Below are 21,654 nucleotides of genomic sequence, written 5' to 3' on the forward strand. Positions count from 1 at the left end.
ATCTGCTGTTTGATTGAAAGTGTTTTTAGCTTTTCCAGAAGCACTCCTAACATGCCCTAAATAAATATGGTTCTGCCGTGTGAATGATTTACTGACATCGTGATTTAGCTCTTGTATGATTGTATTACTTAGGGATGGAATGAGATTGGACATTGTTTTTCTTTAATCAAAATAACTATGTAAAAATGGTCTGAGTTCGAAGCCCGAGGTTCAAGATCCGACTCAGGGTTTAAGCCTGAGGCCTAGGCCAAGATCTTGGGGTAATTTGGGTTTTCAGTCCAGTCAAATCCACCTTCAACTGCTGTTTCTGGCCCCAAAACAAGTTTTTGATTTTATGAAATAGAGTATCACAACACCAGTACTGTTTCTTCGTAAATCTTTCCCATTTAATTTTTTTTAATTTTAATTTTGTCGATATGTCCTTTCTGTATTTTCGGCCTTATAAATGATTAGCAAAAGAACTGGGCTGGTAATAGCATTTCGACGTAAAAATCATTGTAGATCTCCCAATCCATGCATCACGCAAAACAAAGGCCCAGAGACTTCATTCTTTCAAGTCCTGACTTCCAATTTCAGTTGATAAAAAAACACATATGGCTACAAAACAATATGCTACAGAGGTTGTGATTCTATACACGTTACTATTCAGCATGCATCTCATTGTGAAATTTTGAATTCACTCTCAACGCCTTCTTTGCTAAGTTGCGGATATCTTCCCTACTGGATTCGACTGATATTCGTACAATCTCGTTCAGTCCTCCACTGGAAATGAAATCTCTTGCATTGTCCTCTGCATGAATAATAGATAATAGAATTACTGCCTTGGTAGTTTATGATCTAAAAGGTAAACAGGTTCAGTCATCATCCTAAGCATCAAAATTTCTAAACCTAGAAGTGCAGCATCTGACCAAATTGCATACGAATTTGTAACACCCGTCACAGTTCTTCTGCTGCTTGTGTTTACTGGTTGAATTATTCTTTAAAACTTTTAAAAACTTGAGGAATGTAATGTAATCACTATTGGTTGTCTGATTGATTTGAAATAATGTAAAATTCTCAATCAAAAATGCTCAAGTCCAGTCAGTGGGGTTATTACCATTTTGTGCCAAATGGCAGAGAGCAAGCTCCATATGGCGTTGTGTTGAAGTTGAGGTAGTCTTGGAGTTGCCAATCAACCAGGTAAGAGCACCATCTTCCATCAAAAGTGAACGACCTTTTCTGTGTCCTGCATATGTTAAACTCCGTACTCAATAAAACGCAGTGTTAAATGTACACAACTACAGAAAGGGCAACTTCTACCAACCTTGAAGAATTCCACGGGATTCACATTTTGCAAAGTTAGCCAGCCCTCTAGCAACTTGAGCAACAACATCGCTGCTCCCGGACCTCGCCATTTCCAAGAGTGCCTTAATGCCTCCATCTTCTTTCAGCATCATGTGTAATCTTTCTGTAATTAACAAAAACCACGCATGCCTCCGTCCATTTAGAAGGACACTTAAGAGATAACATAATAAGATACACTTGGAGTTTAAACCATGTTTTGAGTACTCAACCACGTATGGCATAAACGATATGATGATGCTAATTAGGGATTCGGTTCAAGGAAAGATCATTCGGTACTTCAAAGTTAAACCGTGTGCCCGTATGCAGTGTACAAAAGTTCTTGACAAAGTACTCTAAAATACCTTATGCTTACCATTTCCGCATAAATTAGCGAGTGCTCCAGCAACCATTCTAAGAGTTTGTGGATCATTTGTCTTGCATGCTGTATCTGCTAGTAGTTGAGCTCCACCTCTGCTCATAATTAAGCCTTGATTTACCTCTGAGAAGAGTTAAAAGAGAAACAAAAGACAAAATAAGAAGAGAAGGATATGAATTAAGGAAAACGATCAAGATTCAACACTCTAAAGGGTCTTGCCTTTCCTAATATTAAGGAGTCATTTTCTGCCGACCTTACTACAAGACCACGAGATAGCAGGCAATACATAGTTTTATATTTGTCAACAAATGTGCAGTTAAATGTTCATATAATCAGCAACTCCAATGGTATATGTTTAATAATCAGATTGGTTTGCATTTTCCACAAGCATGCTACGTGCGTGAAAAAAGGAATCAGGTTTACCGTTCATAGCCAAATTGGCAATGGCCCCAGAAGCCACTCTAAGGATAGTTGTATTTTGTGAGGATCGCAACAGCGTAAGCAAAGCATCTAAACCGCCTTCCTCCACAATCTTTGCCTGATTAGTATCTGAAAATAAAGGAAAACCTTAATTGGTACACATAACTAAATCCTCAAGTTAACTGTTGGCCCTGTGACAGGAGCAGTGATAGATCATGAAAGAGACCTTTCAAATCAAATGCATAAAAATATGCCATAGAAGATCACTATTATAATTTATGAGAAAATCAAAGTAGCATACTAGCATGCATCAATTTTATAGGAACACAAATTTTTTTCCCATTAGATTGATTTTCTCATGTCAACCTAATAACACATGGCATTTGATTGTGGGGATTACGATTTTCTCTATTTAACAGTGGGATTAAAGATAATTGGCAAATAAGGGTAAAAAATAGTTGTTGAATAACGCCCGCATCAAATATTACTAGCAATATTATGTAGTTATTATTACAAGATCAATCTACTGGAAGTTATTTTGACTGCTTTTAATTTTCGTTACTGAAAACATCCAAAAATAACTTTGTTGATTAGGCAAAACAAATAAACAGCTACTTTCGATCACGAAATGTGTGTGCTGCTTTCTATCAAGAAGTGTGCGTTTGCATGTGTCTAGAAACATAAGTAGCATGTACGTACTGACACACACCCAAGAGCTAACAAAATTTGATATTAAGATTTATATAATATATATTTTTCTTGACAAATGACAAGCAGTGTTAGTACTTCAACCAATCCTTTAACATGAACACTCCTTTTTTTCATTTCTTTTTTGGCCTGAATATGAATATTCTTTTACTTGGCCCATATTTACATATTATTTTTATTCTACTTGGATCTAAGCAAAATCTGGATCATACTTTGAGTTAACCTGTCCCATATCTTAACCAAATTCCAGAATAAGAACTTCAGTGAAACAGATGAATGTCTTTCTTTAACAGAAACACTAACTGATGCATATTACATAAAGGTAGAATAATGCTACCCAATTAGATGACCAAATGGGCTAATTTTTCTGGTTTTCTGCATATTACACAGCTACGGTACGTCCTATGTTTTTGCATGATGAGAAAACTAGAAAAATGTTCTCCAAAGAGTTCCTGAGAAATTTCATCTAGTAAAATCAAGTTAAGACAAGGTAATTTGCAAAAACTATAAACTTAAGGATGACAGCAATTCATAAAAGATGGAGGGAAAGGGGGAAAAGGTCAGATGCAGAATGCCCATGAAGCACATTGCAACAATAATACCGTCAACTCCTTTGAAAGGGGATGAAAAGCATGCATTTATCCGCTAATATAGAATAGAAAATAAAGGAAAATGCGTACCTTCAGCTGCAAGATTGGCTACCACCTTCACAGCGTGGGTTTGGACATCTGAATCTTCGGATGCCAACAATTGCAAGATCTTTTGAAGCCCCACTGAATTCATTTAGTAAATTAAATTGTCAACGGAAATATTTCAATGAGTGGAACTGGAAAAGGCAAAAATAGTTCTCCAAACTTTGTGGCTTTATTATATAATAAATCTTACTCTCTTCACATAATTTTGCAATTGCGGCCCTTTGACCAGAAAGTGTATCCCTTGATGGATTTGAATTGTGTAATCCCATTGGATTCCCAAAAGCAGAAGATCCTCTATGTATATTTTCCTTCATATATGATTTCTTGTCCTGGAGAACTTCAAATATAAGAACTTATATTTTAATGATGAATGTCATATTTTTGAAAATGCATTAACAACTTGCCTCAAAATCATCTTCTTTCTCTGGTACAGCCTTCTTTAATTTGACCAGCTCATTCTCTACAGACTTCCTTTGCTTCTCTTCAATTAAAAGTCTTTGCTTCACATCTTGAAGTTCTTCACTGAGTCTTGCCTTTATAGTCCCAATTACAGAAAAAATCATGAATAATTTAATATCTCAACCTTAACTGAAAACTAAACTCATTTAAACCGTAGGTGCAAATGCATGACCACATCGAAATCAGTATTAGTCTACATGTTGAGGGGGAAAAATACTGAGCCACACTTTTCCTTTTTATATGTTAACCGTACCTTCTCCTCTGATAGATCAGTACACTCTAATTTCAAGGACTGAACTTCATTTACAGCTTGTTCATGTAGCTGATTCATTTCTTGTAACTTCAATTTAAGTTCACCAATCTCCTTCTTCCCCTGGATTTTAAACCACGGAGCAACATATTTTAATAACAGTGTGTAAAGGAGTCTTGAATTTTGGAGAATCATCAAACCAGGGAGAATAAAGGCAGATAGCGGCTGCATAAAAACTTTACACAACTCAATAAAAAGTACAATTTCAATTATTTAGGGATAATTTTTTTTTTTTTGGCCTATATATATACATGTTAAAAATAATAGTATTGGATAAATGCCACCAGAAGCACCCTGGACTCTTCCAAATACATGGCACATCACAAAGGGTTCATCTAGTAAGTTTTAGGGGATAAGTTTAACCTGCATTGAGTTTTGATGATCACGTTGCTTCTTCGCCAAATCCAATTGTTCTTCCAGATCTTCAAAACGGCCGTGATCATCCTCCAATTGTTCTATTAACTCAGATATTTTTTTCTCATACATCTGAGTAGTTTCGGCAAGTGCTAACTGATATGTAGAATTTTGCATCTCATGTTGCTACAAAAACAGTGATTATGGTTTGTGGTCAGATATAATGTTTCCATCATGCACAAAAAAAGAAAAAGGAAAAAAAGGACCATAATTCAAAGTTTTCAAATAAAATACAAACATAACGTGAATGAGTAATGCATAAGAAATCATACTTTAAATTTTCCATTTCCAAAATAAATAAATAAATAAAATAGCATGCCTAGGATATTACAGAAAACTGTTAAAAGTTAAAAAGGGAAAAAAAATGATATGTTCTATGAGAAATGCATAAATAACTTACTTGAATAGTCTTCTGACCTTCAGTCAGAAGAGTTTTCATCACATCCAACTGTTCCTCTGCGCGTTCAGCACGATCATGCTCTTCTTCTAGCTGCTTAATCAACTTTGCTATTTTCTCCTCATACAACTGAGTGGTATCAGCTAATACTTTCTGATACATAGAACTTTCAAGCTGGTGTTGCTACTAACAGTAAGAACAACACTATAAGTATTGTGCTCTGCTCATAAAGGTCAAAATATTTTATTATGAAAACAGTACAAACTCTACATATGTGTGTCTGCTGCTGCATAAATGATTTGTCTATATGATACTTTTTGTTTTGTTTACCATTATTCTAAAAAGCAAAGTTGGGATGTGGGCCATCAATAATGAGAAAAGAGACTAGCCACTAGAATGGTAGAACCAACATCAATAATCATGACCACAATCTCGCCTCAGCAAGATTGACAAGGAAATAACTAGATGAATAGCCATCAAAATGAAATGAAATGAAGATGCAAGCCAACATTCTCGCACTGTATCTTGAAAAAGGAAATACCTTGCCATGTTCTGAACTTGCTTCAAGCTGTGCAACCTTATCATGCATCAGATCACTGTGTTCTTTCTGACGCTTCAGTTCATCTAAAAGATCCTTCAGATCCAACTCCAAACGAGTATTGTCCTTCTCCAAAAACTGCAAGCATGCAACAGATATTATAGAAGGAAAGACAGACCAAAAGACTCAAATATGTGTTACATCCAACCCTCATCATATTAAGGCCAGCATTCTTCAACCAAATTACAAATATGGTTTCTAGGAGAGACAACTACCTCAGACCTTGAGATTAGATTTTGTTTGGCCTCAGAAAAAGTCTCTTGACACTCTCTCAGCTGACTTTCCAATTCAAATTTGTTACTGTCCAACAACTTCTGTTGCCTTTCCATTTGTGCAGTGAGATGGTCTACTTGGTTCTCAAGCTTCCGACATAGACTTTCATAATCAAATTCTTCTTTAAGTTTCACCATGTTTACTATTTTCATTGCCTGCAAAAGAAGCAACACCATGTCTTGTATGAAATATAAGTTTCTTGCCAATTAAATAAATGAGCTAAACTAATAATATGACATGACATCAGCAGTTCAAAGTACTAAAATTATGAAACGAAAAACAGATACTAGAATTTACATTGGAACTCAATTCAGCCATACATAAGGGTTAACATAAACTTCAATGCCTTCTTCCTTGTTTGTCTATTCTATTCTCTTCCTTGTAAATACATCACATACTGAGACACAAAACTAATCCTGGACAAACTGATAGTTGGTGTTCTATAACCAAGGCAAGACCAGGTAATTGAGCTGATTATATCGTCAACTAGCCTTACTTTTGAACTAGGTAGACCCCTTAGACCATTTTTCTCAACAAAAACAGAAAAAGAAAAAGCCCGGAATTCTTTGACGGGGTAAATGATACAACTAGAGGCAGGGATATAAATTTTTGTCACAAAACCAGCAGACTCATTTCTTAACATTTTGAACTCAAATTAGGCCACATGGTTCCATTCCTCATCAATACTAATTTATTGAAAAGAAATGCTACCTGACAAAGTCTAAGAAGAAAATAATGCATTTACATGCTAGTTTTCATCATAATATATAAACTTCCAAATCCTTACAATAAAATGTATTGAACATATTGAAACTGAAGTTCCAAGGCATTAAAAGAGAGATGAAACACTTCCAAATCCTCACCCGTTGTCCAAACATAATTGTGCTAGTGGTCTCTGCATAGTGCCTTGCTGATGGCCCAATCGTTATTATAAGTGAAGTCCTCGCAGAGCCTATTTAGTGGAAAGAATAATGCATTTCATTAAAGGAAAATCATAAAAAATAAAAATAAAAAGTGCAATTATAAACATACTATCAAATTTGAAGAATAACATATATAAACATACTATCAAATTATTGTTTGTCTCGCTGGTCTCACCAAATGACCAAATGATATTCTCAAGCAATTAATTAAGCCCAAATACATAGCAAAGAACATTATCGATGAAATAAAAATGATGCAAAATAAAAATTATATACATATAAAAGATATAGAGCAGAATGTTAGATATATGGGACAACCTCCAAATGAATCACGAAGCAACCTCGTAAGCTTAGAATCTCTTGTAGGGATATGTGGACTGTTTTCCGCCAATGCATTTATACATTTTCCAAGGGAACTGAGTGAAAGATTTATAAATTTAGCCTCCTCGAGCAAGTGGCCCTCACTGCCTGCAACATGAGAAAAATAATGTCAGGAATAACAATGCCATCAAACCAAGATGCCACCCCAGAATTTTACAACTGAAAACTGCAGATTATTTCAAGGAAGAATACATGCTATCTGGCTTAAATTAACATAAGATCATGCTTCCAATACAAGATATGTAGAACCCAAATCTGCAACACTTACGGAAAGACCTCAAGTGAAATTAATAATGCTTAGTGTTGAGTCCTAAAAGTGATTGTCATAAATAATTTAAAAAATGCCAATAATCTTTAATAAAGGAAAAACAAGTGGGCGGAAATGAGAGCTTAAAGTACTACTTCAGGTGTACAGTATCGACGACAAACCAGATTTATCTATTCTTTCAGATCCTGCAAGATCGACAATCAGCAACTTGCTTCTTCGAACTATAGGTACACTATTTCTACCAGATAAATCAGCCCAAGAGGCTTTTTCTTGAGAAATCATCTCATCTACAGCATTCTCTTGCACAGCTCTGCGAAGAAAAACCTGTAAACATAAAAGATTCAAATAATGAATAAGTCCAGATCACTGCTATTCAAAGAAACAATGTCTAGCAAGCATTAATCAATAAACCCAAAATTATACAACAGACCCACCATGAGAATCGCATGGCTACGTGAAGATTCCGTATTCAGCTTCGTGTTAGCTGCATGACGGTTTGCCTCACCAATTTGCAGAAGTTGTAAAAAGTGATCAAGATCTTTAACTCTTACTACTGAAGCACCAGGAAGTGACACTTCACCAGTCTTGGGGTCCTCACTAATAGGAATATTAGTCTTTTCTGGTGCAAGCAAATCTTGAATAGATTCCATGTACAACTGGAGCAACAAACACAGTTCTTCATACATGAGCAATCACCCAACATGTGGTAGTAACATGACTATCTACTTCAACATATAAGGGATCATATGACAAGTAATCTTTAGAATTTTGGAACAAGTACCAACTGAGAAAATATAAGTTTATGTTCATAATAGTTATTGAAAGATATGGCAGGCACCTAAACTGAAAACAACATATAAAGACAAGGGTTTGACTGAAAACAACTATATTTTCAGCCATTCTTCTTCTACTGGATAAGGACAGAGTTCTACTAGAGATGGTGGAAGTTCACACCTTCCTGGTAGTAATACCTCATCGTAGTCTCATACAACAAGTTGACAAGTTGATATGATGAACCTTAAACTGCACTCATTGTTTACTGGACCCGTGTTCAAATCCATGAAATTATAGCTTACACCTCCAGGTTCACCAGTACTTTCCTAAGTTGTTATTAAGACTTGCAAAGTTCTACTGAAATATTAAAACTTTTTGGTTTTTAGCAGTGTAGCGTTCAACTCAAGAAATGAAAAGTTTCAATTAAGATTTTACATGGAGCAGTGAACAAAACCATGCTAATGGTGGAAATCTAGCACTTCAACAATAAAGTTAGCCCTGAACTTTGACACAAAACCCTGACCATAGAGGATTATCAAACTCTCTAAGAAGTTCATATGAAAGAACAACAAACACAAAACACATAAGGAAATGTTGATGTAACATAGATTGCTACCTGCAAGTAGGAAACTTCCACGCTATCATTAGCTGGAGTTGTATTCGAAATTATGTCCTCCAAAGCTCTAACCATAATACCACGCTCAGATGGGTCATCTTTACCCAGACTGCCAACTGTGTAAGTTTTCCCGGTACCGGTTTGGCCATAGGCCATAACTGTCCCATTATATCCATTCAATACACTCTGCAAAAGAATATCAAAATTGAATGTACATAATTAACATGGCATCCAAAAATTTTAAAGATAAATTTCTTCTGCGATAATGACAGAAGTAAACATTGGCTTGAAATTAACCAATCAAATAAAGATATCCAGACAGGTGCAATAGAACGACACATTGAGCATTTCAACACCTGACATGAATATATATACTGGGCCACTCACCTCAACTACAGGTTTTGCCACTACTTGATAAACACGATTTTGGGAGGCAGTTTCAGTAAAAACTTCATCAAATCTATAAGACTCAGAACTCCAATTGTTCTTTCTCAACTTTAGCCGCTTCAGCTACATTATACATAGAGAGAAAATCGATACTTTTAATTTATTAGATTATTAAATAAATATGCTTTAAGAATCAATCATCATAATTCTGGGAAAATGACAAACTTCATATCACCTCTGGCTGCAACTCAACACTGTCTGCGTAATCAGAATCCGAACTCCGGTCCTCAAGATTTCTCGGTCGAAGCCTAACAGCAACCCTCACTCTTCCAGGCTCTGTTGGAAATTATAAGCCAAAGTCCCAAAACAAAGACAAACAAAATACTTTTTAAAAAATTTAAATTTTGTTCATTGCTCTAAGACTCTAAGACTCACATCAGCAAAATCAAAGTTGAAATGTGCTTGATATTAATTTCGATTAACAAGAACATAAATTCCAAAATTCAAAACTAAATGAGAGAGAGAGAGAGAGAGAGAGAGAGAGAGAGAGAGAGGGGAGACCTTGCTGATAGTCGGGGTTAGAGTGAGGAGTTCGAGAGCTGGGAGTAACGGAGCGCCGTGAGCTTGAAGACGGCTTAGAGCGATGGCTATGGGCTTGTGACGACGTCGTTTGTCGACTGGAGTGAGTAGGAGGGACTTGCTGTCTCTCAGACCTCCCACTAACACCGTTACTGCCATTATTATGCACCGCTGCCACTGCTGTTGCCGACGACGATGATCGTACAGAAGACGAAGACGAAGAAGAAGAAGAAAAGGAAGCAGCCATTGATTTTGAAATCAATTCTGAGTCAGTAAATCCAGATGCAGAGAATTGCAGAGCAAGAAGATTCTCGAGCTTTATTATGATTCATGAGAGAGAGAGTGTGTGTACAGGCCGGCACGACGGAAGAGAGAGAAAGAAAGAAAGAATAACAAGTGAATGAGAGAGAGGGATTGCGATTTGCGAAGCGCAAATTAGATATGAAAGAAACTGGTTCCCGCGTTGTGGGTTACGTTTGAGGAGACAAGAGACGGCCGTTATATATTTATTTGGTGTTTTTTTTGCTGTTCTTTTTCCTTGAATGCCGTAAAGTAATAAAGTTGTGCATCTCTTTTTCGAATTTCAGAGACCCACTTTTTCACCTTCCATTTCATCCGCACGTGTCCCATGTCTATTATTACATCCTTTTTCCATGACATTCTGTTTTCTTTTTCTCATTGGCTTGGCTTGTCAATGTTGTCATTATATGAAAATATTTGTGGACCCAGTAAAGTTCTACAGTGCTGGGCCCAGCTTAGGAATCCCCATAGCTTATTTCTCATCGATTCATAAATTAATCTAATTTAGAGCAATTAAGATTCGAATTTAAGTACAATCAACTGACTTAATTTACATCTGCGAAATAAACACGAACAATTCCGTCATGTCAATGAGTCAATGGATGGTGGGTGAATCTATGTCTGCTTGTAGGTCCCTCTCATATATAGAACACCCTTCTTTGCAAGCAATTGTAAAAAAATCACCCATTTATAAAAGCGATGGTGCACATGTAGTGTTAGGACATTGTAATCAGAGAGACAATGATATTAACTGGTGATGGTTAATTCATTCACACCGAAAAGTAAAAACACGATCGTTTGTTATGGATGGTTCAACTGTTTTTTTATTTATTTATTTATTTATTTATATAAGAAAGTGTTGTGTTTCTAGCTGTGTCTGTCATTTTGTATGTAGAAGACACAACGTGAATGAACTTTGCCGTCCCAAACAGAAGATTTGGTGTGAAACTTTCTTGTTCAAGTCAAAAGCTGACCACTTCAATCATCCATTCCAACACAACTTTGTAAAAAAGATCTTATATTACATATATTAATTAAACCTAGTTATCCAATAGTAAAAAGATTAGAAAAGATTAATGCACATCTCCCAGATGGCAGATGGCTGAGTAACTTGGGTTGTTTTGAAGTGAAATGAGTTGGACGTGTCGGAGTGAGGAAGATGAAGAAATGTTGGCATTTGATGTCATTTCATGTGAGCTATTTGTTTGGTTGTGTTGATTAGGCCGGCAACGTACCACAAATCCCAGCTGGAATGAGACAATGATAGCATGTAGTATTTTTTTTAATAAAGTTTTTTAGCCTCTTATGGCTTGGACAGAATGGAAATAGATTAGAGAGAGATACTTTGACTGTTTCACAAATTTTCATTTATTGATTTGAAAACTAGAAATGGCTAAAACTGCAGCAGCTTGGTTTCATGTTAAAGGTAAAGCACCTGTCAAGACCAAATCTATGTTCTGGTGATTTTTTTTTTTAAAAAAAAAAATGAAGAAGAATCACAGGAATTGATTTGAATTTCATCAATGGTTCAGATGAAAAATCCAATCTATCAATAGCAACAACCAGAAACTACAAAAATCTAGAAGAGGTGACATATTTTCTTTGATGTACAATTAATCTAAGTGAAGTCCATCGCAATTTCTGATTTTGTGGCAAACAGCATAAGATTATGAACAGAAAAACAACCATTTTGGTTAGAGGTACTGGTTAATCAGGTGTGGCACCCCGGATTATGACTACGCTGCCCAGCAATTCGTACACTTCTGGGGTTTATACATAGCTCTAACACCTGCAATGAGCATGGCTTGTATCCTGTTATCGGCTGAGACATAAACTTCAACCAATCAACAAGATGATTCCTTCCAAGCATATCCAAATACTGCCTGAAAAAGGGGTCGGGGCAATTCAATAGCTCCGGCTTGATACATTGGTGAAGTCCCTGACAGCGCCTTGAAGATGCACTAACTTACAGGAAAACCAGCCAATGAACCTTCCTAACTCTTCCAACCCAAGGCAGAAAGATCGCCTTGTTTTAAAGCCATGTGTTTTCCAAGCCTGAAAATTTGAAGTCAATTAGCAAGCAAGTCAAAGGGTCTAGGAGTAAATTATGATGGATGGTGGCTATTGCATATGCATGTTCCTTGTACAAGTTAAACAGAGCATCAGATAACTTTTAGTTATGATACCAACTACAAGAAAGAAATAAATGCTAAATACTTTTGACATGCACAACTGCCAATACATAACAGGGTGATCTCATGAACAATTACCCAAGATCTGATGGAAGCCTGAAACCACCTATGCGTACGCGCTTTAATGAATGTATCTGGAACAACAATCAGCATAAGCAGAACATAAATTTCAAAAACAAGAAACAATACAGGTAAGAATTAGCGGGGAATTTAAGATTGGTAAGTCCATGTCATCAAAGGTCAAATTTATCACCATATTTTCAGTTTCTAGGGAAATGACCACACAGATCTTTAAAATCATACCTCAAGTTCACAACACGTATGTGGAACATAGAAACAACTGTAACTCTCTAACAACTTCAAAAACAGCATAATGACGAATCAAAACATTTAAAAAGAAAACAAAATTAGGAATATTTTTAATGAAAGTAAAGTATTTACTGTCTTAAAGCAGCAACAAGAAAACTTTTATTCAATATAGTCACAAATTCATATTACAAATCCAATTTAGAGGATCACTAAGTCCACCTCATATTTCTTCATATATGTGATCGATTGAGGACAAAAAGACAAACAAAATCAGAATTATTTATGGAATGAGGAAAATGCTCCGCCCAATAAACAAATCTAACCTCAAGTCCAGCATTTTTCACTAGTTCTCGTACTTCGTGGTTCCTCCCTTCATGAACCTACATGAATCCAGGTGGATAAAATGAAATCCATGTGATTGGTATTGCAAAAGTTGAAATTGCATGCTTTAGCCACAACTTTATAGTTGTTCAGGTTGACATTCTGTGTGCATCTCCTTAGTCAGAAGGCAATGTAGCTTCCCCAAAACATGATAACATGAAACAGCATATCATTCTGGAGATCTTCCAAAGTTAAACACCCAGTGTTATCTTATCAACCCGAAGAATGATAATGTTCATATCCAATACAGTTTCCACTCATGCCAGTAAAATTATAAGATTATCAAATCTTGAAACATTGATTCTGCATGAGAAGATACAGTCCATGACCAAAAGAAATGAAAAACAAAGGGATAAAATAAATAAAAGTATCTTATACTAGCATTTTTGGGCTAACAAAACAATGATATGTCAACATATAATCTGTCACTTTTTTCATATTTAAAAAAGAAAAGAAAGCAAAAGAGAGGCATGAACAGATAATTAGTACCACAATACGCAAACGGGGTCTTGACATATCTGGCTGTTGTGGTAGCAACTCCACAGAATCTGGGGTGCAATGGACGCCTTCAATGACTGTTCCCTCACTGATGGCTAACAGGTGCCGCTTACTGACTACACCTTCTATTGCTGCAATGTATCTACAATTACAATGTAAAGGTGTAGGTCATCAGCATTCATATTCCAATGGAAATTACTTGTAAATATCAACTAATGGAGAACAATGACCAGATGATGACATTATGAACTTGCAAATACATCTACCTTGAACTTCCAGCAATTTTCACCTGTTTTTTGATTTCTCCTAAACCAAGTCCCAATTATTGAAATGCATTGCTTTCGTTTTGTTGATTTAGAAATTTTTAATAATCTTACTTTTTCACATGATTTCAGGCATAATTTTTTTGTTTCGAATGTTCTTTCTCTATTGATGGTTAAACATGATAGTCCTAAAATAGTAGAAGAGAACAGAATGATGTGTATTTACTCCTTTGACAAGTTTGATGAAGGATGTGATACTTTTTGAGCAAAATCTCCTGAGAACATATAACAATGGATTAGGATATTAGCTGAATCAGTTCTATTTTAAATTTTTGTACAAGGACAGATGCATATATGTTTTGAATATACTACCATCATTAGTCACAATGATCAACCCAGTTGTAGCAACATCAAGACGGCCAACAGTAAATAGCCGTGGTCTGGGTATTCCGGAATTTCTCTTATCCTGAAAATGCAAAATACAAGTTGATCAATTGACGAATTGAATGCATGAATATGCTACCAGGATACATTTCTAAATGCTAAAATAATCCTTTAATCCATACTTGCCCACATAGGCAGTAGGCACCGAATTGAAGAAGTGTTAGACGAAAATGCAAAATGCATGGTAAGCCATAACATACCCAAGTCTTCAAATAATCTTCAAATAGACTCAACACAGATTTATTCTCCCCAGATGCGCAAATGTACCTATCATCATAATATAAATGCATTAATTTCAAATTGAAAAGTTCGCAACAAAGAATAACCATAGCGGCCAAAACAAGAGCAGCAACAAGCCAGTAGCAGTGGCATACCCTTTAGGCTTGTTAAGGGCAAGATAAACCTTTGGAGGCAGTCTCTTTGGAAGCCGATTTCCATTGACATATATGATATCCCTTCCAGGATCAACTCGAGTCTACACATAAACAAAAGAAATACTAGTATAGTACAACTGTAACACTAAAGTACAACTGTGAATCCGTGATGCTAAAAAGATATACAATATCAAATACAACCCAACACACGAAATAGGGGAAGGAATGATTATGGAAATATACAGAGAAAAAAGAAGAAGAAGAAGCTAACCTGAGGAGTATTGCATACAGAGCCATTCACAGTGACCTTCCCATCAAAAATAAGTTGCTCGCTGCTCCTCCTTGACGCCACTAAAACCAAAGGAAAACCATTAACACTGAAAAACAGTGAAATTGGAGAAATGGTTTCAATTTTGAATTTGAAAAATGCCATTCTTCAATCAATGGCCCAAATTACATTCATACATAGAGAGGAGGAGTTGATATAATTACCTCCGGCAGCAGCGAGAACCTTGCTGAGCCGCTGCGAAGCGTCTCTGAAATTTTCGTTGTAGAACCTACGAGCGGCTTTTGAATACTTGGGCTCAGCTGTGGGCACGCGCTTCTCAGCGCCCTCCTTCTTCTTCTTCGTCTTGCTCTTGGTCTCAATGGCCTGGAGGAAACGCGCAGGAGGGTGCGACTGGAGCTTGAGGTTGCCATCCTCGCCGCGGACGATCCACGGGATGATGAGCTGGCCGGCGAGAGCCTCCGGGTCGGGCTCTGCGGAGTCGGGTTTGAGTTTGGGCTTGGGCTTAGGTGGCGCGAAGGTGATGTTGAACTCTAGAGAGGAAGAAGAAGAAGAAGTAGAGAGGGAACAGGTGATGCGAGGGAGTGTACGGATGGGTATGAGAGAGAGTGAGGGTTTGGAGAAGAGTGAAGAAGAGAGTGAAGAAGAGAGCGAAGCTATTGCAGCAGCTGCCACTGAAGCCATTTTTGATTGCCGGGTCTTTTCGTTTTTGGTTGAGGTTTTTGCAGTGGATATATATTATTTTATTTTATTTTAAATTGGATGGGCTTTTTTGTTTAATTATTGGGCTTTTGGACCTTTGGGCCTTATGGTTTACGACTCAAAACCCATTTATAAACACACCCAAAAAATATATAATTGTTGATTTTGGGGTTGAATGTTTAAATAGTGTTAGGATTTTTTTATAAATATATGTCTAGGATTGAGTTTATTTATAAATTTGTAATATATTTTTATTTTTTTTAATAAAAAAATATTTATTTATATCTCAAAACTCTCAGAAAAATAACTTCGAAATATTTGAGTATTAGACCCAGCGTTAACCTGTGAGTCGGATAAAAGGTTATGTTAAAACTCGTGAAGAAGGAAAAAACATGCGAAAGTTGGTCCTTGTCAAAAGCTTTGGCCACTTTGTTATAACTTATGTATGCTTCTGGCTAAAAATAATATGCAAGCAAACTGAAGGTGATAAAAATTTATTATTAATGATCATGTTTTTTCCCAAGATTACAATTTTAATTTGGAAACCCGAAAATACACCGATTAGGATCAATTGAAAAAATTTACCAGCAACTCTGGACGAATGGGCTGAAAATCTTGTAACAAATTATTTTGGCAGATGTTTGTGTAAGACAATCCCAAGAGAGCAACAGTTAATTTTCATAAACGTGTATTCTATCACCATATGCTGTGTATGGCAGGCATACTCCTTTGCACCACAATAAGGCTGGAAAACTTGCCGCCAGTTAATGTATCTGCGAAAAATGAATGTGCAAACCTGAAGCACAGACAAGCGGCCGATATTCGTTAACTACTGATTAATTCCATAAACTAATTTGTTGATCAGGATTAGAGAGACATCAAGTGATAAACAGGAGATCAATGAACTTACTAAACATGTTTCCCATCATGGAACTGAGCATTTCTTGAAGATTTGAAGGTTTCCAAAAATTCTTTGGCCTTCTTTAACTCGTACGTCTGCCTCGAATCATCCCAGTTGTGTTCAGAAGCTAATATTTCAATTACACGAGGCAATGCCCTGCTTGCTGCATCGGTATCGAGGAAAGCAAGCCGAGATCTCCGAGCAATGAAATCAATGGCAGATTCACAGTACTCATTTCGAGCACAGTAAGCAACCTCAGCCTCTAGAATAGGGTATCCATGGGCAAGCCTCTTCCCCAGATTTTCATTCTAAAATGTGAAAAGAAGTTAAAAGTAAGCATTAACCTCAAAAGCAAGTGAATGATCCAAAGAAAAATCACTAAAGTCACAATCTTGCATGCTGAATTACAATTCCAAATTTCCCAGGGATTACAAGTTTATGCACTAACATAATCCAGAGTGGTAAAAATTATGGAGCAAACATCAGTGTACCATTCTCCAACAAACTTACTTCTAAAGATGTTTAATAATCAGTGACTAACTTTATATTTGAAAAATTCAACTAAAAGAAACCTAATCCCTTTCAAACGCTCATGATACATATGGGTCCCCCCATTCCCCATCAACGCATGGTGTTCTTGGACTCATCATTACTCTAGATGGTGAATATGTTATTGATTGTGAACCAATATTGGGTTATTTACATCGAGGGATAGAAAAATTGCGCAAAACCAAATAATTATACAATATTTGCCCAAACGCTCTTCTACATATGAAAATAGACACCAGCAACAACAATAGCATATTATGATAGGTCATAACTACAAAGTGAAATTGGAGCGAGAAAAACCAACCTGAGCAATGGCAGCAACTCGTTCAGCCCAAGTACCATATGCATGGGACAGATGCTTTGCTGCAGCAGTGTCCATCACTCCAGGAACAACTTTACCATGACTTTTCTTCATGCGTGTATATTGTTGAGCAATAACTGTAAAAGATGCAGGGTCCCATCCATCTCCACCGACAATCTGCAGCTTCGAGGTCAAACATCCATTTTGTGGTGTGAGCTTTCCAGACTTTATTGCTGCATTAACCGCATCTTCTGCCATGCTGAAAAATTTCTAGTCAGCAAAATACTTGTGTGGAGTCAGACAGACAGAGAGGAAGGCGGGCATACAAAGGGAGTGACAAAGATGTTAAGGGTAAAGGTCTTAGTTTATAATGTCAATATACCTAAACATTTAAGCCTAATATTAAGTATGCCATCTGCAAAACAATCTAGAAGGGACATTCGAAAAGAAGCCTATCCAACTAACATAAGTATACTGTTGCCTAGTCTCAAATTGGAAGCCCCTGTGGATGTGTAGCTTCAGTTGCCCTCTAACTATAAAGTAAATCATCTCAGCACAACTAAATAAACATTACCCACGGTAAGTGGTCCACTTGCCACCTGTGATTGTTACCAAACCAGGATAATCTTCACATACAACATGATCTCTGGAGATGCTCTCGGTGTTTTTTGCAGATGGATCTGTTGCCAAAGGGCGAATACCACTCCATGCAGAGAGAACGTCTGTGCGTCGTACCTATAATTTTCCAGAATACTTTAGTCTCAACAAGAAAACTAAACCAAAAAAGAAAGAGAAAGACATCAAGACTGAGCTACAGCTCTAAATGCTTAGATATAAAGTATCAACTAGACAAAGAATTCCTTAAGGAAAAAGTGTTATACTGAGGAGTCAATCAATAGCCTGTTATTCGTTTCAGGATCTCTTAAGCTGTCAAGGAAAATAATGCTCCATAACCTGAGATAGTAAATTCAACAACAGATGACAGATGCATGTTTCCTTACACTGCCTCCCATAACAAACATATAAGAAACATGAATCGTGCATTACTTGCTGTAAGTGCTTGTGTCAGCCAATCATACAAATGGCCAAAATGACAGCATGTGACAAGCCCTGAATGCTGATACACGTGCACTACTTTTCCAATCTGAATAGGGATGATTCAAAGAATTGGCTTGATCATACTGTGAAATTTACTCACAAAATACTGACTAGCTGACCAAATAGACAGAAAAGCAATCATTGAGAAAACAGATATTTAATTTTGTCTAACATCTATTTGACGTGTGATAAACATGGTGCTGGGTGATTGAAAAGTGGATAAGCAATGCAGGCAAAGATGCCACCCACACAAACACGGAGAATCACAGACCTTGACATTCAGGTAATCACAAATGGCATCCAGTATGAATTGAATCTCATCCTCATGTGGTTCAGGAAGCAGAGTAATAGGGGTGTTGGAATCAGTGGTGCCAGCAATTGTTCGTCCCAACCACGGTAGCATAAAAACAACACGTCCATCCTTAGTTTTAGGAACAATCAAACCCATACCTTCAGGAGAATAATAATCAGGAAGTACAATATGTACACCACTGCTTGGACATATCATAGGCTTTACATCTTTGTCTGCCAGCTTCCTTACAGAATCACAAAATGGCCCAGCAGCATTCACAACAACTTTTGCATATGTGTCAAACTCTTGTCCTGGGAACTTAAGAAAATACAGTAAGAATCACAACGCTCAAAAGGAAATCTTCAAATCATCATTCACATAATCACACCAACATAATATATGTCACTAGAAGAAGAAGAAGTGTGTTCTAATTCTACCTGATAAATTGTCTCGGATTCTTGCACCAATTGTCCGATTGCTAGCCTCATCCTTCAAAAACGAAACCACTTCTGCATGGTTAAGCACTGCTGCACCAGCTACTGCAGCAGAGCACGCCAATCCAACATTAAGACGTGCGTCATTCATCTGCCCATCATAATACACCACGGTTCCCTTCAAGCTTTTATTGTTACCCTTCCTTGCAAGAGTGGGGAAGAGCTCAACAGATTCTTGTGCCGAATAATATCTAGACACATGTAACAGGCGTAGTCCTGCGACCAAATCGTACATTTTCAAGCCCATCCAGTAGTATACTACCTCAAACCAGTCAAAACATGGTGTCATGCATGGCAAAGCATGACAGAGGTGTGGTGCATTCTCAATAACCTGTTTACGCTCCTCAAGCGCATGGAATACCAGCTTCAGCTGCCCGTAGTCAAGATTAAAAACAGCTTTCTCCAAGTACCGAACACCTAACAGAATAATTTTGCATAAGCCACCAAAATAGAAGTCAATTAAAAATAATCAATTAGCCGTAAAATGTTATCAAATTAAAGTAGCTTAAAGAAGGCTAATAATTATTAACTCCAAATGAAAAAGTTGAATATCATATCAGCCACCATATCTTACAGCCCACTTTAATTAGTATTTATCATAGCAACAGATGAATATAGATTTAGTATGACAACAAAAAAGAGGTACAAAAATGGATCGCCTTAGACCAATCATAATCGTACAGTCTAAATTGAAAACTACAACAAATCTCCACTTAAAATTAAAATCAAAATCGACAACCATATGCCAGTAGCAATATACAGAGCTAACAAAATTGCAACGGTCTCATTGACGCACACAAATGCATTAACAAGACGACGAAACCAAGAAACGTCAACAGCAACCGGAACTGACAAAATTGAAACTTGACAAACCTCGTAATGTAACGTGTACGCATACAACTACAAGTCTACAAGTACATGTATCATAATTGTATATACGCATACCTCCGTGAATTAGCTTCGTGGACCGCGACGACGTGCCAGATGAGAAGTCCTCGCGCTCGACGAGACCAACGCGGAGGCCTCGGGTAACAGCGTCAAAAGCGACGCCACTGCCGGTGGCGCCACCGCCGACCACGAGAATGTCGAGCGGGTTCTCGGCGGTGGCAGCGATCAGAGCAGACTCCTGGACCGCCCTGGGCGGAACGACGGCGTTGCGGTCGCTGATCCTCTGGCGAACAGCTGCGATGGAGGCAGGCCCACTGCCGCGGTCGCTGGAGGAGTACGACGGTTGGATGAGGAACGCGCCGCTAGCTGCTGTTGCGACTGCGGCGGCGGCTCCGAGCCGGCGCAGGCGTATGGCGGTGGCCATTAATTCGAGAGTTTAATGAGAGAGCGCGAAGGAGAGAGAGAGAGAGAGAGAGAGAGAGAGAGGCAGCGTTGGGAATCGGTCGCGGGGGATTTGGATTTTTGGATGAGTTGGTTTTAGAGTGAGATGCTGTAGTGTCGTAAACTCTCGTGCTTGTTGGTTGAAAATGTGACGCCCTTGTCTTTTTCTTAATTTATCATCTATTACCCGCATTTTAATGAATTTTTTATTTACCTTTTCAACTCTTTTTTTCCGAAAGGACTATTTCAACTTTAAAGAAATACAATTCTAGCAGGAAAAAAAAACTTCAATTAAATTATTTGAAGTAATTATTGACGTCATCGGCTATAAAGCCTCCATCACCACGTCAGCGCCAATTCCCAAGGTTGATGATGGCATGGGACACTACTTATTAAGTTGTTGGCGGTTACGTGAGTTAAAATTCATAGGAGTATTTTAAAATTTATATATTAATCAATTTTTGGAAATATAAACGATATTTTTTTTTTTTTTTGGTATAAAATATAAACGATAGTCTAAACTATAAAGAGAGTGGTTTCACACCCACACTATTAATGTGCTATTAGAATTCCAGACCACTAGTCCTCAAGTTAAAACCATTTTTCACTACTAGACACTGTTGGTATATTAATCAAATTTGTAGTTACATATAAAATGATTATTTACCATTTTTGCTCCATTTTATAAATGGACAGGAAATGACTAATTAAGGTTTGTAATAAAAGGAAAACTAATAAGAAATTTGGTGGTCAGATTTTTTTCTTTTTTTTTTTGTCTCTTGAATATATCTTCGGTGTGCTTGTCTGGGAAAACTTTAATATTCAAAAGCCTTGGTAAATTGAACCATTTGAATTAACAATAAATAAATATTTATCTGTTCAACATACATTTTAAACTGTTTATTTTTGGGCTTGATATTTCTCAGGTAATTATAAAATAAAATAGAAAATAAGAAACTAACGATGGCCCTAAAGCCCAATCCAATTGAATCACCCTTTCCAAATATTTTAAAGCTAAATTCAGTTGCGAGGTGCGGCCC

General features: G+C 37.0%; 3 protein-coding genes across 8 annotated transcripts; all 3 read right to left on the reverse strand.

Annotated features, from left to right (window-relative positions):
- Positions 1-518: 518 nt before the first annotated feature.
- On the reverse strand, positions 519-10,375 carry MRH2 (Armadillo/beta-catenin repeat family protein / kinesin motor family protein). Of its 2 annotated transcripts, none has more exons than XM_008235057.3 (21): positions 9,884-10,375; positions 9,558-9,658; positions 9,323-9,445; positions 8,936-9,121; positions 7,980-8,201; positions 7,707-7,869; positions 7,215-7,364; positions 6,837-6,925; positions 5,916-6,128; positions 5,644-5,778; positions 5,106-5,285; positions 4,655-4,831; positions 4,235-4,354; positions 3,927-4,055; positions 3,713-3,851; positions 3,508-3,600; positions 2,123-2,248; positions 1,697-1,822; positions 1,304-1,447; positions 1,097-1,225; positions 519-790 (listed from the first exon to the last, which is right to left on the reverse strand). In XM_008235057.3, the coding sequence occupies exons 1-21, from the start codon at positions 10,146-10,148 to the stop codon at positions 642-644; spliced, it is 3,159 nt and encodes a 1,052-aa protein (XP_008233279.2). In that variant the 5' UTR covers positions 10,149-10,375; the 3' UTR covers positions 519-641. The 2 variants fall into 2 exon arrangements, with proteins under 2 accessions (XP_008233279.2, XP_088909345.1); XM_089053219.1 differs by having other exon boundaries at positions 4,235-4,456.
- Positions 10,376-11,692: 1,317 nt separating this feature from the next.
- On the reverse strand, positions 11,693-15,675 carry SVR1 (pseudouridine synthase family protein). Of its 4 annotated transcripts, XR_016127333.1 has the most exons (11): positions 15,155-15,674; positions 14,934-15,013; positions 14,663-14,763; positions 14,489-14,555; positions 14,217-14,310; positions 14,071-14,119; positions 13,573-13,723; positions 13,026-13,082; positions 12,472-12,527; positions 12,085-12,256; positions 11,693-11,990 (listed from the first exon to the last, which is right to left on the reverse strand). XR_016127333.1 is itself a non-coding variant. In XM_008235058.2 (10 exons), exons 1-10 carry the CDS (start codon positions 15,630-15,632, stop codon positions 12,196-12,198), a joined length of 1,194 nt encoding a protein of 397 aa, XP_008233280.2. In that variant the 5' UTR covers positions 15,633-15,674; the 3' UTR covers positions 11,693-12,195. The 4 variants fall into 4 exon arrangements, 3 of the variants coding, with proteins under 3 accessions (XP_008233280.2, XP_088909349.1, XP_088909350.1); XM_008235058.2 differs by having other exon boundaries at positions 11,693-12,256; XM_089053223.1 differs by lacking the exons at positions 11,693-11,990; positions 12,085-12,256; positions 12,472-12,527; positions 13,026-13,082 and adding an exon at positions 13,089-13,265 and having other exon boundaries at positions 15,155-15,675.
- A 453-nt stretch (positions 15,676-16,128) lies between these two features.
- Positions 16,129-20,773, reverse strand: SDP6 (FAD-dependent oxidoreductase family protein). Of its 2 annotated transcripts, XM_008235218.2 has the most exons (7): positions 20,231-20,773; positions 19,229-19,702; positions 18,771-19,102; positions 17,976-18,136; positions 17,405-17,660; positions 16,561-16,859; positions 16,129-16,446 (listed from the first exon to the last, which is right to left on the reverse strand). In XM_008235218.2, coding segments are annotated over exons 1-7 (1,890 nt in total). In that variant the 5' UTR covers positions 20,598-20,773; the 3' UTR covers positions 16,129-16,445. The 2 variants fall into 2 exon arrangements, with proteins under 2 accessions (XP_008233440.2, XP_088908994.1); XM_089052868.1 differs by lacking the exon at positions 16,129-16,446 and having other exon boundaries at positions 16,560-16,859; positions 20,231-20,771.
- Positions 20,774-21,654: the final 881 nt, after the last annotated feature.

Source organism: Prunus mume, linkage group LG5, assembly GCF_029339155.1.
Source record: "Prunus mume cultivar Tortuosa linkage group LG5, ASM2933915v1, whole genome shotgun sequence".
Taxonomy (NCBI): domain Eukaryota; kingdom Viridiplantae; phylum Streptophyta; class Magnoliopsida; order Rosales; family Rosaceae; genus Prunus; species Prunus mume.